The sequence below is a fragment of the Dasypus novemcinctus genome, chromosome 3, assembly GCF_030445035.2.
Source record: "Dasypus novemcinctus isolate mDasNov1 chromosome 3, mDasNov1.1.hap2, whole genome shotgun sequence".
Classification (NCBI taxonomy): domain Eukaryota; kingdom Metazoa; phylum Chordata; class Mammalia; order Cingulata; family Dasypodidae; genus Dasypus; species Dasypus novemcinctus.
The window spans coordinates 75,439,469-75,456,176 of NC_080675.1; the positions used below are offsets into that span (position 1 = coordinate 75,439,469).

General features: G+C 41.0%; 1 protein-coding gene across 4 annotated transcripts in view; it reads left to right on the top strand.

Annotated features, from left to right (window-relative positions):
* Positions 1-5,474: 5,474 nt before the first annotated feature.
* Positions 5,475-16,708, top strand: part of TRAPPC6B (trafficking protein particle complex subunit 6B) — a 31,068-nt gene continuing 19,834 nt past the window's right edge. The window contains exons 1-4 of one of the 4 annotated variants that reach the window (XM_058293537.2): positions 5,475-5,869; positions 13,067-13,134; positions 13,898-14,015; positions 16,039-16,122. In XM_058293537.2, coding sequence (XP_058149520.1) covers positions 5,789-5,869; positions 13,067-13,134; positions 13,898-14,015; positions 16,039-16,122 — 351 coding nt within the window. In that variant the 5' untranslated portion in view covers positions 5,475-5,788. The remainder of the gene's footprint in view (positions 5,870-13,066; positions 13,135-13,897; positions 14,016-16,038; positions 16,123-16,708) is intronic. The other 3 variants (XM_071213957.1, XM_004453827.5, XM_071213956.1) reach the window with 3 other exon arrangements.

Genomic DNA, 16,708 nt, shown 5'->3' on the forward strand with positions numbered 1-16,708 from the left:
GTGCCACGCAGGGGTGTCCCCGCGCAGGGGGGCCCCACGCGCAAGGTGCGCACCCCGTAAAGACAGCCACCCAGTGCGAAAGAAAGTTCAGCCTGCCCAGGAATGGTGCCGCACACATGGAGAGCTGACTCAACAAGATGACGCAACAAAAAGAGACACAGATTCCTGTGCTGCTGACAACAGAAGCAGACAGAGAAGACACAGCAAATAAAAAGAACAGACAACTGGGGGGAGGGGGGGTTGTTCCACAGAAACAATATTTTAAATATTGGATTCTCCACATTTGAGTCAGGTGTCCTCTGTACCAAAGTATTCGTGCACCAAGTGTATTCAACTCAATCTATCATAATGTTTTATTTTCTTGCAAACTTTCCGTTTTCAAAGCACTTTATTTCATCTAACCACCCTTTCAAGCTCCTATTGTATATTAGCAGTAAGCTAGGCTCTGAGGATAAAGGCTAGAACTAGGATAAATGTAGCTGGAGTTGTGCTTCATGGAATTTGGAGAATCCAGAGGGAGCAAAAATTCATCCTCTGATTGCTTTATTTAACAAATATTTGTTGAGCTGCTACTTTTGCGGTGGGTACTGTTCTAGGCACTTGGGTACATCATTGTATGTTTTAGTTTGCTAAAGGCTGGCAATGCAATATACCAGAAATGGTTTGGCACTTACAATGAGAATTTATTAAGTTAAAAGTTTACAGTTCTTAGACTTTGTAAACGTCCAAATCAAGGCATCATCAGAGATGTTATCTCCCTGAAGGTAGACTGCTGGTGATCCTGGACTCTTGCTATGTGGCTGCCTTCTCCTCCAGACTCACTTTCTCCCAGAGCTCAGCTTTGGGTGATCAGGCACATGGTAGTGTCCCTTCATCTCTCCTCTTTCCACCGGCCTCACTGCTATTTCTGCCTCAGCTGCTCCATCTGTGACTTTTGTCTCTTCTGGGTTCCTTTATTTCTGGAGGCTTCTCTCTGTCTCTGTGGCTTTTTACCTGTGTCTGCAGCTTTATTCCTCCATTTTTAAAGGACTTCAGAAAGAGGATTAGGACCCGCTCTGGCTCACACCCTGCCGGAGTAATCTAATCAAATGGCCCTTCTAATCAAAGGATAACAATAGTTTCAATTAAAGAACATAATTTTTAGGGGTCCACATGAAAGCCTCAAGCCAACACAGTGTACCATGAAAATCTCTGCCCTCATGGAGCTTGGGGGCTGAAAAAGTATGGAGACAATAAACATAAGTAGATTACCTAGCATGTTAGGAAGCAAGAAGTGCTATAGAAAAAAAGGAAAATTAGAGCTGGGTAAGAGGGATGGAGATTTACGGATAATTTTTAAATCCTGATGGTAAGCATACTTAGTCTCATTGGTCTGTATTACACAACTCTGTATAGTATGTAGTACCTGAGGCATGAAAGTAGTACTAGAGCCTAACTACTAAATGTAATGTTTCCATAAGAAAATGCTTTTATTTTATTTTATTTTTTGTCTTTATTTTTTTAATGTTACATTCAAAAAATATGAGGTCACCATATATCCCCCACCCCCCTCACCCCAATCCTCCCCCCATAACAACAACCTCCTCCATCATCATGAGACATTTATCGCTCTTGGTGAATACATCTCTGAGTACCACTGCACTTCATGGTCAATGGGTCCACACCGTAGCCCACTCTTCCACAGTCTACCCAGTGGGCCATGGGAGGACATACAATGTCCAGTAACTGTCCCTGCAGCACCACCCAGGACAACTCCATATCCCTAAAACACCCCCACGTCACATCTCTTCCTCCCACTCCCTACCCCCAGCAGCCACCATGGCCACTTTCTCCACACCAATGCCACATTTTCTTTGATTACTAATCACAATAGTTCATTAATAGAATATCAGTAAGTCCACTCTAATCTATACTCTATTCCTCCATCCTGTGGACCTTAGAATGGTTGTGTCCACTCCACATCTATATCAAGAAGGGGCTTAGATTCCACATGGATGCTGCATGCAATTCTCCTGCTTTCAGTTATAGGCACTCTTGGCTCCCTGGTGTGGTTGTTGACTTTTTTCACCTCCATGTTAGCTGAGTGGGGTAAGTCCAATAAACCAGAGTGTAGGAGTTGCAAGTCTGTTGAGGCTCAGGGCCTGGCTATCACATTGACAGTCCAGGGATTCAGGTCCCCTGGGTATACATTAAACTCCAGCGCCAACTACAGATCCGGTAAAAGTAACAGGAGAGGCTTGTGGACAAAGATCACATCCGAGTCCAGCTCCATGACACAGAAACACAAACTCCAAAGTAGGGTCACCTGACGTGGCACTGAACTCCATCTGCCATGAAGGAAAATGCTTTTAAAATTAACGAAAAACAGGATCTATTCCTGCTTTGCCAGGATCTATTCTTAGGATCCTGGACAGTTTAACATAGTTTGCTTTATGGGGGATGATCAGTGGATGCTGTGTTCAGTCCTTATTAGGTGCTCTATAAATATTAGTTTCCCTTATATTCTCCAATAGATTTAAGCACTCCATGTTATGTGGTTTGAGAAATCAGCATCAGTAAATTGATCAATTGCTTAAGCCCTGACCTGGCTGCTGGTTTTGGACTTTCTTTGATGGTGGTGATGATAATGAGGATAAAATCTGCACAAATTTTAGTGCTGGAAAATTAATATTATGGTGGCAAAGCACTCTAAAATTACATTTTTAGTGTTCTCAGAAGCTTAGGGGGAACTTTAATGCTTGACTTATGTGAACTGAATAAACTTAGAAACATTCAAAATAGCATGTAAAAATAAAAACTTTACCATAATGTATTAGTTACGATTCTCTAGGGAAATAGAACTGACAGGAGATATCTGTATATAATATGAGATTTTATAAAATTGTCTCACGTGCCCTTTGAGATGCACAAGCCCCAATTCCCTGGGGCAGGCTGCAAAACAGGGGCTCTGATGAAACATCTTGACGAGTTCCCAGGAGACCCTGTCTTTCTGAAGTAGAGACTGGAATTCTCTCTCTGAATGCTGAAATCACTTTCTCTTTTAAGGCCTTCAACTAATTGGATGAGATGTCACTCATTGTTGATGGCAATTTCTTAGTTGATTGTGGCCCAGTTGACACATTAACTTAACCATCACACATAATTACAATTATGAAACATTATCTTAAAAAAATTCCTGTGAGGTCCGCAGTTCAAACCCGGGGCCTCCTTGACCTGCGTGGAGCTGGCCTATGCGCAGTGCTGATGTGCACAAGGAGTGCCGTGCCACACAGGGGTGTCCCCCGCGTAGGGGAACCCCACGTGCAAGGAGTGTGCCCCATAAGGAGAGCTGCCCAGCGCAAAAGAAAGTGCAGCCTGCCCAGGAATGGCACCGCCCACATGGAGAAATGACACAACAAGCTGACGCAGCAAAAAGAAACACAGATTCCTGTGCGGCTGACAACAGAAGCGGACAAAGAAGACGCAGCAAATAGACACAGAGAACAGACAACCAGGGTCGGGGGGAAGGGGAGAGAAATAAATAAAATAAAATAAAATAAATTCCTGTGAAAGGGCATAAAGAATTGAGATTATTATTATTATTATTTTTTGAGACACTGAACCGGGGATTGAACCCAGGACCTTGTATGTGGGAAGCCAGTGCTCAATCATTGAGCCACATTAGCTCCCAAGTTGTTTTTTTCTGCTTGTTGTTTGTTTTGTTGTTTAGGAGGCATGGGGAACCAAACCTGCGACCTCCCATGTGGGAAGCATGTGCTCAAAATTCCTTGAGCTATACCTGCTCCCTGAGATAATTTTTAATATCAATTTAAGAAAACCCAATATAGTAATTTAGGGAATGCAAGGGATTTCATTCATTGCGGAAAATTTTTGCTTTGTAAATATCTGAGAAAAGAAGTAATCACAGGTTGTCAACATGTTAGAGCCAGAGTTTGCTAAACTTAAGGTGTAAATACAATCTAGCACATTTATTTACACCTCTGTAGGATTTATTATTTAATTTTAAAGTTTATTTCTCTTCTCTCCCCGTTCCCCCCCCGCCCCATTTGTCTGCTCTCTGTGTCCTTTTGCTGTGTGTTCTTCTGTGTCCACTTGCATTCTTGTCAGCGGCACTGGAAATCTGTATCTTTTTTTTGTTGTGTTATCTTGCTGCGTCAGCTCTCTGTATGTGTGGCACCACTCCTAGGCAGGCTCCATTTTTCACGCAGGTAGCTCTCCTCGCAAAGAGCACTTCTTGCGCATTGGGCTCCCCTATGCAGGGGACACCCCCTGCATGGCACAGCACTCCTTGCACACATCAGCCTGTGCCCGGGCCAGCTCACCAAACACGGGTCAGGAGGCCCTGGGTTTGAACCCTGGACCTCCCATATGGTAGGCCAATGCTCTATCAGTTGATCCAAATCTGCTTCCCACCTCTGTAGTATTTAAGTACCACATCCACCATAGTTTTTTTAGAAAAGTTTTCAGTTTACAAAGCAATCATGTGTACCCTACAGGATTCCCATACATTGTCCCACTACCATCCAAAGATTCTTTATGAACTCCATCCTACAATGATGTCAACTCATTGTAATTCTTTAGTACTTTTCGATAGCACTTAATCCTCTAGTTTGTATTTTCTGGTTCAAGTGTACCTTCTTTTTTTTTTTTTATTTCTCTCCTCTTCCCCCTCCCCCAACATCCCCGTTGTCTGCTCTCTGTGTCCATTCGCTGTGTGTTCTTCTGTGACTGCTTCCATCCTTAGCAGCAGCACCAGGAATCTGTGTTTCCTTTTGTTGCATCATCTTGCTGTGTCAGCTCTCTGTGTGTGCAGTGCCATTCCTGGGCAGGCTGCACTTTCTTTCATGCTGGGCGGCTCTCCTTACAGGGCACACTCCTTGTGCGTGGGGCTCCCCTACGCGGGGGATACCCCTGCGTGGCATGGCACCCCTTGCATGCACAGCACCTGCATGGGCCAGCTCCACACGGGTCAAGGAGGCCCGGGGTTTGAACCTCGGACCTCCTATGTGGTAGGCCGACGCCCTACCATTGGGCCATGTCTGCTTCCCCCTTGTTCTTTTCTGACTCCACTCTTCTTCCCCTTGCCATTCACATCCCTCTCCCAGTAAAAATAAACTTCCTGGTGGCCAAAATGGCTCTAAATGCTTTTGCATACCTGGGCTTCATCCAATATGGATTGGGATAATTTCTCAATATCGCTATTTGATTTAGTCAGTCAATACTGAAGAACATAAGGCTGGAAAAAAAGCTTTTGATGAAGCTAATAGAAATTCATGCCAGTTCTTTTTATAACTAACTAACACAGGTGATAAGGGCGAGAGCTATCTCCTCCCCAACCGCACCCCAGGCCGATTTCGCACGCAGGAGAAATCTTGGTTTTAGGGCGCTAACTCCAACAGTCGGGGCCGGTGGAGGAAATCCGGGATCATAGAGCTGGCGGAATACCGAGGTAGAGGAAACAGGAAGTTGTTTCTGAGACACCCATCCCCACTCCCCCGCCCCCGCCCCGACACAGGGCTCTTCTAGCTGGATTTGGCAGCTTTGGTGGTCAGAATCTCCTGCTGCTTGAGGGCTGGGTGGTTCCCGGGGTGGGTTAATTCCAGTACCCGCGCCGCTCCGACACCCGCGTTTGCGAAGCAGTGTAAATTTCTAGGTCTCGTAGCAACTAAAGGTACGCCCCCGGCCAGAGGGAGCTGCGGCGCTGGCCGAGTCACTCAGTAGCGAAACCGGGCAACGGGCTCGACCCTAAAGGTAGCAGAAACCCGGAGCTCTGAAGAATAAGGAGGAAATGGCGGACGAAGCATTGTTTTTGCTTCTTCATAACGAGATGGTGTCTGGAGTATACAAGTCGGCGGAGCAAGGGGAGGTGGTGAGTTCTGCTACACGCCCTTGAAGTCCTTTTGCGGTGACACGCTGTTTTCCCGTCAGTTTTTTCTTCGATCCGTCTCGGCACTGACGCTCCCTGAGGTGTAAGCCAAACTGGTACACCTCCTCATACCCTAAGCCCTGTCAGTTGTCTCCTTTGATAGTTCCGTCTTTCATCTTTTCTTACTTGATATCTTCTCTTTGCTTTTTTATCCCTTCGTATACCTGTGTCACAACAACTCTGTTATCCCTACCGCGATTTACAGCAGGGTTAATGGCAGAGCTGATTTTGGCACCCGTGCCTCATTCTGCTGGCCCTTGGACACTTTCGAGCCGTCCCTCTGACGGAATTGCCCCAGCCTGAGGATCCTGTGCCTCCCTCCCCGTCCCTACCGTCCACTACCAGGCAGCTCAAGGACTGAAACCTAATAAGGATAAGGAAAGTTTGTAGGTATTACGATAATGAGGAAAGACAAATTACTGAATTCAGAATATTTATTTATACTCCATTATATGTTAGGTCTTGTCTTAGGTCCTGGAGTCTATGACTAGATTGAATGGGTGGAGAGAGAAATATTGAGAGCTGAGGCTAGAAAGAGCCTTGTATGGTTTGCTAAAGAATTTGAACTTTCACAGAGGAGACAGGAAATAGAAAATAAAGGACTTGACTGGCCATGTGAGTGGTAGTTGAAAATTATTCCCAGTTGCTTAGCTTTAGCAGCTGGGTGGATGGCGGTGCTATTAATCAGGAGAGGGGAAAGAGGGGGGAAGAAAGATAAGGAGGTCAAGATAATTATTTTGAGACAGGTTGAATTTGAGGTACCTATAGAACATCCAAGAAAAGATGTTGCCTGTCTGTAAACTACAATAAGGATAGGCATGAAGTATATGCAGAGACCAGGCAGTATTATAGTTAAGCACATTAGATTCTTATTCAGACCTATCTATAGTTGAGATTTTTTTCATTACAAACTTTGGGTTTATCATTATCAACAACCAATGCAGAGTAACGGGTGTTCAATGTTTACACAAAGCTAACCTTCATTTTACCTCTTTTCCAAAAGAGCAATTAGAAACATAACCCCTTTTAGTCTTTTATCATAAAATCCCCCCTCTCCACCTCCACCAAATATGTGCTCATTTCTCTTCATTCTCTTCTCTTTACTTTCTTTTCCTTCTCCAATTCTTGCCCATGAAATTCTATCTTCTTTTTTTGAATCCCTATCTTTTTTCCAATGGGTTAACCCAAAAATAATCATGGCTGATAATTTTAAGAGGTGTGTTAGTCAACCAAACCAGTGTCCACATAGAAGAGGTGGCATTGGATTGGGAAAAGTGGACATAATGGACAAAGGGTATGGGGAAAGGCAGGAAGAGATGAGAGGTGGAGGCGTCTTCGGGACATGGAGCTGCCCTGGATGGTGCTTCAGAGGTAATCACCGGACATTGTAAATCCTCACAGGGCCTACATGATGGAATAGAGGAGAGTATGGGCCATGATGTGAACCAATGTATATGAGGTGCAGAGGTGCCCAAAGATGTACTTACCAAATCCAATGGATGTGTCAGGATGATGGGAACGAGTGTTGTTGGGGGGGGGGGGGGAGAGGGGGGGGTGGGGGGGTGGGGTTGAATGGGACCTCACATATATATTTTTAATGTAATATTATTACAAAGTCAATAAAAAATAAAAAAATTAAAAAAAAAAAAAAAAAAAAAAAAAAAAAAAAAAAAGAGGTGTGTTAGTCATAAAAGAGAAAGGAAATCTGTAAGTTTTGTATCATTTAAACTAAAAATAGCTTTCTTTTCCTATTGCAGTATGTTTATGGTGGGAAAAAAATTGGAAATACCTATAAGCAAAAATGTTTAAAAAAACAGTTGTGTGAAAGTCTTGATAACTATTGAATCTGAGTGTATGAGGATTCATTATATTACATCTCTACCTTGAGTGTGCTTGAAAAAAATATATAGAAGAAAGACACGTATAATCCTCTTATCCAGAAATGACTTTTAGATATTTTTTCAGACATAAGGTCATAAGTTTTGAAATGAAATAAAGGAAAGAACCAAGGTTCTCACCCTCCAAATCAGTAACTTTCTAACAGTGCTTGAAGAGGAATTAAAAGTCTAAAAAATTGAATAATTGGGCATTTCCCAATTTATGGAGAATGAATGAAAAAAGATTGGATAAAATTTTCTCTACTTTTTCTTAACAGTTTTCTTAATATTACTAATGAACAGTTGCCAAAGTAAATGAATAAGTAGCAAAATCAGGAGGTATTTGGTAGGGTTAAATTCAAAAGCTTTGTCATCATAGGGTTTGAGAATGTTTACATATGAGCATATTTCCCCCTTATAAATATGTTCCCAGATGTTTCTCCAAAGAGCAGATTGTTCTACGAAGAGCATCATGATGTATAGGTATCCATCCCATTTGAACATGTTTGGGAATGAGTATGACAAATAACAGAAAAGCCAAGGATAGTAGTATATATAGTTTTATGACAACATAGGGCCAAAAGGAATATCCCAAAAGGCTTCCAGGAGAATGTGATACTCGAGCTGATTCTTAAAGGTTGTACAGTCTAGGGAACAGCAAAATAGCAGGCAGAAGAGAACTTGGGACTCTGGAATTGCTATAGAAATTTAAGAGTGGTAAAAGGGAAGGATGTGTGTGGATATGTGGCTGTTAGTGAAACTGACTAACTAGGCAGGGGCCAATTAAGGAAAGGTGCACAATGCCATACTGAGTTTGGACTTCATTCTGATGATGGGAGTGCAGATGGGACTTGGAAGAATCCAGTAAAGAAATAACATGATTTGTTTTCTAGAAAGTCTTCTACCAGAAACTTAGAAAATGAATCTGAGGGGAAAAACTAGAAAGAAAGAAACCAGTTAGAAGACTGTGATAGTAATCCAAGAGAAAAGTGACAAGGGCTAACTTGAGCAGTAGGGATGGAAAGGAGAAGATGGATTTTGAAAAATATATAAAAGATAGATTTTACAGGACTGTAGTGTTTATGGGGTAGGTGGTTGGGGGCAAAGGAGTGAAGAAAAATCAAGTTTTCTGGTTGGGTAAGTAGGTGAATAGTGGTAGCTTTAATGAAGCTAGGGAATTTTTGAGGAAGAGCAAGCTGAGGACATAAGGGGGCTGTAGGACATCTAGATGACTATGTCCACTAATGTCTATACTAGAAATAGAAATTTAGTAGTCACAGCCAATAATGGAGTACATGTTCTTGAGGAAAGAGTTGAGCAAATATTGAGGTCTTTAATGATTTCTTAGCGTGGGAGATACAACAGGCTTCAGAATATATTAAAGCAGTTGAGTAAAACGTATCAAAGTATAAGTAGGAGGGTTACCTGGTTAGGACGCTCAGGGGGTATGGTCTGATGCGGGACGGACTCCGGAGGGAATAGCTGAAGGCTCATTTTGCCAAGGTGGGTTCTACCATTGGGTGGGGTGGACCCATATCCTGGGGAAGACTAATGCCGTCGAATAGAGAGAACTGTATCTCTCGTGAGAAAGGACGGCTCCCAGGGCATTAGATTGGCAGGCGTTGTGGGCCCTAAGGGGAGGGGAAAATGGACGTGCAATGGATGGAACAAAGGTAAATAAGGGGGCAAAAGAGGAGTTATGTGAGAGTACACGAGGATGAATATAAAACAGCTAATATTACACCAAAAACATATAGGGGACGACAGACTAATAATGAAAACCATAAGACAAAACATAGGATAACTAAAAAATTTAGAAAACTGTACAACCTAAAGTATGGACCACATAGTAAGCACAAATGTTACCTTGTTTGAAAACTATAGTTTTGGAATCTGTACATCAGTTTCAGGAAATATGATATGAATAAGTTAAAAGATTATTGCTGTGGAAGGGAAAAGGTTTTATGGTGGATCTGGGGAAATACTGTATATTGTATATATGAATTTTGGTGATCTAAGACTCTTCTGAAGCTGACATTATGTTGGGATTCACTTTACGGGAAGTTTTGGATCACAGAGTGGTTCAACAATGGCAGCGGAGGAATACTGATATGGGATGTTATTGACAGGATATATATGGTTGACAGGGAGTTATACAGGGCATATGCCCAGGGTATATGGTAATGTCTATATATACTCATAGTGGAAACAATTAAAAACAACAGCTGGGGGGGTACTGGGCTCCTGGCCGGGGGGTCACTGTTGTGGGCCCTGGGAGAGCAGTGGCAATCCTCCAGGTGCAACGGCAAGAACCAGGAAGGAAGGAGGGCCCAACAGTGGGCTCTTGATACTAATGGCTACACTTTTGAGCCTGTGCACCTGCAGTAAGAACAAGGCCTAGAGTAGCACTGTGCCTGGGGGTTTCCTCCTGACAGCCTTCATGTTACTCAAATGTGGCCACTCTCACAGCCAAACTCAGCGTGTAGATGTGATGCATTCCCCCCAGCGTGGGACATGACACCCGGGGATGAGCCTCCCTGGCACCGAGGGATCACTACCACATACCAGCTGAAGAAGCAACTAGAAAATGACCTTGAATTAAAGATTCAATGCGGAACAGCAGAATATACCTGTCTACATATAATAACATGACTTCGGGAAGCGGTTTGACCTAATGTAAGGGGGAAATGGAAAGGAGAAATGAGATTATAAGGCTGTGAGTCTCTAAAAAAAGAGTCTGGAGGTTGTCAGAAGGAATACCCCTATGTACAACTGAACAGAGTCTAAGAGACAGATAAGGTAGATACAACCCCAGGTATTGGTTCTTTTGAGGGATAAAGAGACCCACGGGTTCTATGGTCATGGCAGAAGGGGTTCACTGCCATGACAGATGGCCCTTCTTTGGAGCTGGTGTTTCTGCGTGATGGAAATGGACTCAGAGGGGATCTCTTTTCACAAGACTTGCATGCTACTTTATTGGAATTGTAGTTGGTGCTGGGTTTAAGATATATGTAGGGGATTTGAATCTCTGGACTGATAATATGACACCCAGGCCCAGAGCCTCAACAGACTTCAGCTCCTACACTTTGACTTATTGGACTTACTCCACTCAGCTAACATGGGGTTGAAGAAGGTCAACCACCACAACATGGAGCCTAGAGTGTCTACAACTAGAAGCGGGAAGAGTGTATCCAGTACCCATGTGCAATCTAAGCCCTCACTTGACATAGGTGTGCAATGGACACAACCAATCCAATGTCCACAGAGAAAATGTGGAATGGGTGTGGGAACGGTAGCCATGGGGGCTGCTGGGTGTGGGGAACGGGAGGAAGAGATGAGATGTGGAGGCGTTTTCGGGACGTGGAGTTGTCCTGGGTAGTGCTTCACGGACAATTACGGGACACTGTAGATCCCCCCAGGGCCCACTGGATGGAACGTGAGAGAGTCTGGGCTATGATGTGGACCATTGACTATGGGGTGCAGTGATGCTCAGAGATGAACTTACCAGGTGCAATGGATGTATCACGATGATGGGAGAGAGTGTTGCTGTGGGGGGAGTGGGGGGCGAGGGCGGTGGGGTTGAATGGGACCTCATATATATTTTTTAATGTAATTAAAATAAATAAATAAATAAATATTAAAAAAAAAAAAAAAAGAATATATTAAAGCAATCCAGGGAAGCAGATGTGGCTCAAGCAATTGGGATCCCATCTACCATACGGAGGATCCCAGGTGTGGTTCCCAGGTGTGGTTCCCAGGGCTTCCTGGTGAAAGCGAGCTGTTCTATGCACTGCAGAGAGCTGGCCCACATGGAGCATAGAGCTCATGCTATATGATGCAACAGAAAGAGACACAGAGGAGAGACAGCAAGAGAGACAGCAAAACCAGGGAGCTCCCTAAGGTGGCTCAAGTGATTGAGTGTCTCTCTCCCACGTCAGAAGGTCCCAGGATCTGCTTCCAGTACCTCCTAAAGAGAAGACGAAAAGAGAAGCAGACACAGACTCTCCCACGTCAGAAGGTCCCAGGATCTGCTTCCAGTACCTCCTAAAGAGAAGACGAAAAGAGAAGCAGACACAGATTGTGCAGTGAATGGCACAGAGAGCAGACAGCAAGCACAAGTGGCAGGATTTGGGGGAGTAAATAAAATAAATCTTAAAAAAAAAAAAAATCCCTGCTTTCTTGGAACAGAGGATAGGGATGGGAGGACACGGACAATATAAAATAAGTAAAATGCATAGTATGTTAAATGGTGAAAGAAGTTCTTTGGAGACAGATGAAGTAGGAGAGTGGGGTAGGACATCGGAATCTTCGAGGACTTGTTAAAAACAAATTGCTGTCTCCACTCCCAGAATACTGATTTAGTAAGTTGAAGTGGGACTAGAGAACTTGTATTTTAAAGAAGTTTCTGTGTGGTATTGGGAACTGCACTTTGCGAAAGATTAGGATAGTGTGATCAAGGCGGATGATGTTTCAATTTTAAAGAAGATGGTCAAAATAGGCCTTATTGAGACAGTGACATGTTAGCAATGGAATTGGTCCTGTGAGTACCTGGAAGAAGGGCATTCCTGACAGAAAAAACAGCCAATGCAAAAACCCTTAGATTGGAGCATGCATGCTTGTTTAAGTAACAACAAGATCAGCGTGGCTGGAGCAGAGTGAATGTGAAGGTTGAGGCCAGATGTATGAGAGTCCAGATTGTAAAGGGCTTTGTAGGTCATCTGGAGGATTTGGGGAATCTTCAGCATAGAGGTATTTAAAGTCTTTGGATTGGATGAGCTTGTCAAAGGAAGAGCCAAGCAATTACAGGATCGTAAGTGTAGGATGATGGGGTCATTGACTAGACAACTGGGAACTAGGAAGCTTGGATGACTAAGCGACATTTTGAAGCATACAACAATAGAATTTAGTGAGAGCACAAGGAAAATATCTAACAGAAAAAAAGTCAAAGGCGGTACCTCTTTTTATATACGAGGGAAGGAAGAATGTTTGCAAATGGACAAAAAATGGGAAATAATTAGGAAAACTTTTGCAATTTTGAAAAGTATAATAAGCAACAATTCCCTATTCATCTTATTGGCTTATGAGAATGATTAGTACTAAGAAAATTAAAGGATGTTTTGTGATTCACATTTCCTTAAAATGTATTGGTGAGAAAAGTAGATTTATGTTAATGTTTTTGGCAATATTTAGCCAATAGTAAATTTTTAAAGTGCTAACATTTTGGCTGTCTAAATTAAGTATTCAAAACTGTTTTTTAAAATAGGAAAATGGACGATGTATTACTAAGCTGGAAAACATGGGGTTTCGAGTGGGACAAGGATTGATAGAAAGGTGAGCAGTATGGATTTGAAAATTTTCTTCCAGGTAGGTTATGAACAAAGATGACCCATTTCAAAAGATTGCATAAAATGAAAAAAAGTTTTAATTTTAGTCCTAGATTTAAAAATTCTTTCCTGTTCATTGAAAAGTTAAAATTTCTTTTTAGGTCATGATACTATTTTAACTCAATTATCTAATTTTTATGTTGTAATATTTGAAGAAAAAATGTATTTTATATTTTTGGAATGTCTTTCTGCAGACTTTGGTGTATTGAAAAAAAATTTTTAAATCTCATTGCATTTCCTACTTAAGGTCTAGTAGGTTCTTTAACCTGAATGGAATTTTGTTTAAATGTATAGGGATAGAAAGCCTTACAATATATGTTTATGCATGTAATAATCTTCCATTTTATAGATAAATTCTTTTTAATGTTTCTGTCTCATTATCTGAATAATTGAACTCACTACATTTTACATATAATAATATGATCATGCTTGGACTTTTTTTTTTTCTTTTTGATGTGGTAAAAATAATTATACATGAAATTGAAGCTATACCGTTAGACTAATGTACTGCTACACTTTTTTTAGGCTCCATGATTATATGATAGGATGTGAATCCATTGAGATGGTATCTACTTTGTTTGGTGCTTGTCACTTTACGACTGTAAATAAATGTTGGGTACTATTCTGGCCTTTGGAAATTAGTTAATGATTTGACCCTTTTGCTTTCTTTAGAGGAAAAATAGTGTATTACTTCTAGTTGATCTTTTTAGGTTTACAAAAGATACTGCAAGATTCAAGGATGAGCTAGATATCATGAAGTTCATTTGTAAAGATTTTTGGACTACAGTATTCAAGAAACAGATTGACAATCTAAGGACAAATCATCAGGTATTTAGTTAAATTAAGGTCTACTTTCTAAGTCTTTTAAATTTAATATATTTGCTCCATCTTTGTGATATACTTACTATTTAAAACTTAATTGCTGGTGAACTTTGGAAGTTTTTCTTTTAAGTTGTTAATTAGTCATTCATTTTTCCTCCAGTAAATTAGATACAGTCAATAAAGACAAAGGGATGGTTATCAGTTAATGGTAGTTTTCTTTTCCGTAATTAAATAAGTTATTTTAATTTTTATAAAGTAGCAAATGTTAGAATGATACAGGTTTAGGATTTGGTTCCTTAGTTTTTTATAGATTTATTTATTTATTTATTCTTCCCCTTCGCCCCCTCCCCCCCCATTGTTTGCAGTCTCTGTTTGAGCTCTGTGTCCATTTGCTGCGTGATCTCTGTGTCTGCTTGTCTTCTTTTTAGGAGGCACTAGGAACCGAACCCGGAACCTCCCATGTGGAATAGAGCCACTCAATCACCTGAGCCACCTGGGCTCCCTGGTTTGTTGTTGCTCTCATTGTCTTTCCTCTTTGTGTCTCTTTTGTTGCGTCATCTTGCTGTGCCTTCTCTAGAAGGCACGGGGGGGGGGGGGACTGAACCTGGGGCCTCCCATGTGATAGGCGGAAGCCCAATCACTTGAGCTAGTTCCTTAGTTTTTGTTACTTAGTTATGGTAATATATAGAATTACAGATATATATCACATTTATGCTTTTAGAGCAGGGGTTCTTAACCAGCTTGAATGAAATTTAAAAAAACATTTTTGTGAGGATGTGTTGGGTATGGGTGTGATATATTTATTAAATAATGCATAGTATAATGTGAACTTAGTAAGGGATTTTCACCTGACTGGCAAAAGGATCCTTGGAACAAAAATGTTTAAGAACCACTGCTTTAGAGTATAATGTATAAAGTCTAGTTTATGGGGCATATTTGATTCTTAAATAACTCTTGAATTATTCAGTTGTTGTCATTTTCTATTCTTACAGCATTTTGTTACTATAAAAATTAATACATCACAAAGAAAGGTTTACATTTAAAATAGATGATTTTATTTTATAAAACTCAAGGAAATACTTAAGATGGATTTGATATTTTGATTAAATATAAAAAATGAAAATGTATCATAGTGACCAATAGAATTCATTTTTTCATATAACAATACCAGTCTTAGCTTTGAATTACTTGAAATGCTAGTGGAAAGAAATGACTCTTGATTATATATTCACTGTCTCAAAGGATTCAAAACATATTAATGTTATGAAATACTGAAACCACAACTCTCAAGTTTAAACATTACAAATCACCTAATTTAAAGAAAAATTTGACAGTTGGAAAGGAGAGTTTTCATAACTTTAAAAAAAAAAAACTCTTAAAAAGCATTTTGTAAGGGAAGCAACTGTGACTCAATCAGATGAGCTCCCATCTACCATATGGGAGGCCCTCAGTTCGTGTCCCAGGGCCTCCTTGTGAAGGCAGGCTCGCCCACACACTGTGGAGCACTGCCCAGCCTGCAGACATCGTGGAGCGCCAACTCAGCAAGGTGACGCAACAAAAAAAAGGAAGGGAGACAAGTGAGAACACAGAAGAGCCTGCAGCAAATGGACACAGGGAGCAGACAGCAAGCAAGCCGCAAGGGGGGAGGGAAAATAAATAAATACAAACACAGAAGCACACACAGCTAATGGACACAGAGCAGACAGCACACGAAAAGCCACAAGGCGGGGAGGAGGATAAAAAAATGTTTAAAAAAAAGCATTTCGGGTGGTGGGGTTGAATGGGTCCTCATATATATTTTTTTAATGTAATATTTTTACAAAATCAAAAAAATAAAATAAATAAAAAAAAAAAAGCATTTCATAAGTGTGGGAGGGGGAGGGAGTGGGACATGTAGGACTCCCCTATATTTTTTATGTAACATTTATGTAATCTAAAGTTTCTTTAAAATTTTTTTTTATACAGATAGGATGATTTTTAAGACTATAAACTACATTGACTTTGGATATCTTTTCTGTTTTGGGAACAGGGCATCTATGTACTTCAGGACAACAAATTTCGTCTGCTTACTCAGATGTCTGCAGGAAAACAGTATTTAGAACATGCATCTAAGGTAATTAATAAAATAGAAGCTTAGGGTTTTCTATTAAGAAAAGAGTAGAACTGAAGGGAAAATTATACAATACTAATCATAAGAGACATTTCAAACTTTTTATTTTGAAATACATTCAAATTTACAGGACAGTTTTGAATACAATGAAGAGAATGCCAACATAACCCTGCCTCCCCCCCCATCCAGATACCCAGACCTACCAATTTTAACTTTTTGCCACATCTGTCAGTCAATCCATTTTCTGAACACTTGAGTGTAGGTTGCATACATCATATTCCTTGAACACTTAATACTGCCGTGTACATTTCCTAAGAACAAGGTCACTTACGTGACCACTTTAAGTGCAGTTTTCAAGTTCAAGAAACATTGATATATTCCAGTTTTTTCATATGTCCAGAAATGTCCTTTGAGCCATTTCTCCTCCCTTGCTAGATCCTAAGATCTTGTATTGCATTTAATGGTCGTTATCTCTTTAGTAGATCTTTTTTTTTAATATACATGCAATATAAACTTTCCCATCTCAACTGCTCCTAAGCATACCATCCAGTGAGATCAGTCACCTTCACAATATTCTACTCTTACCACC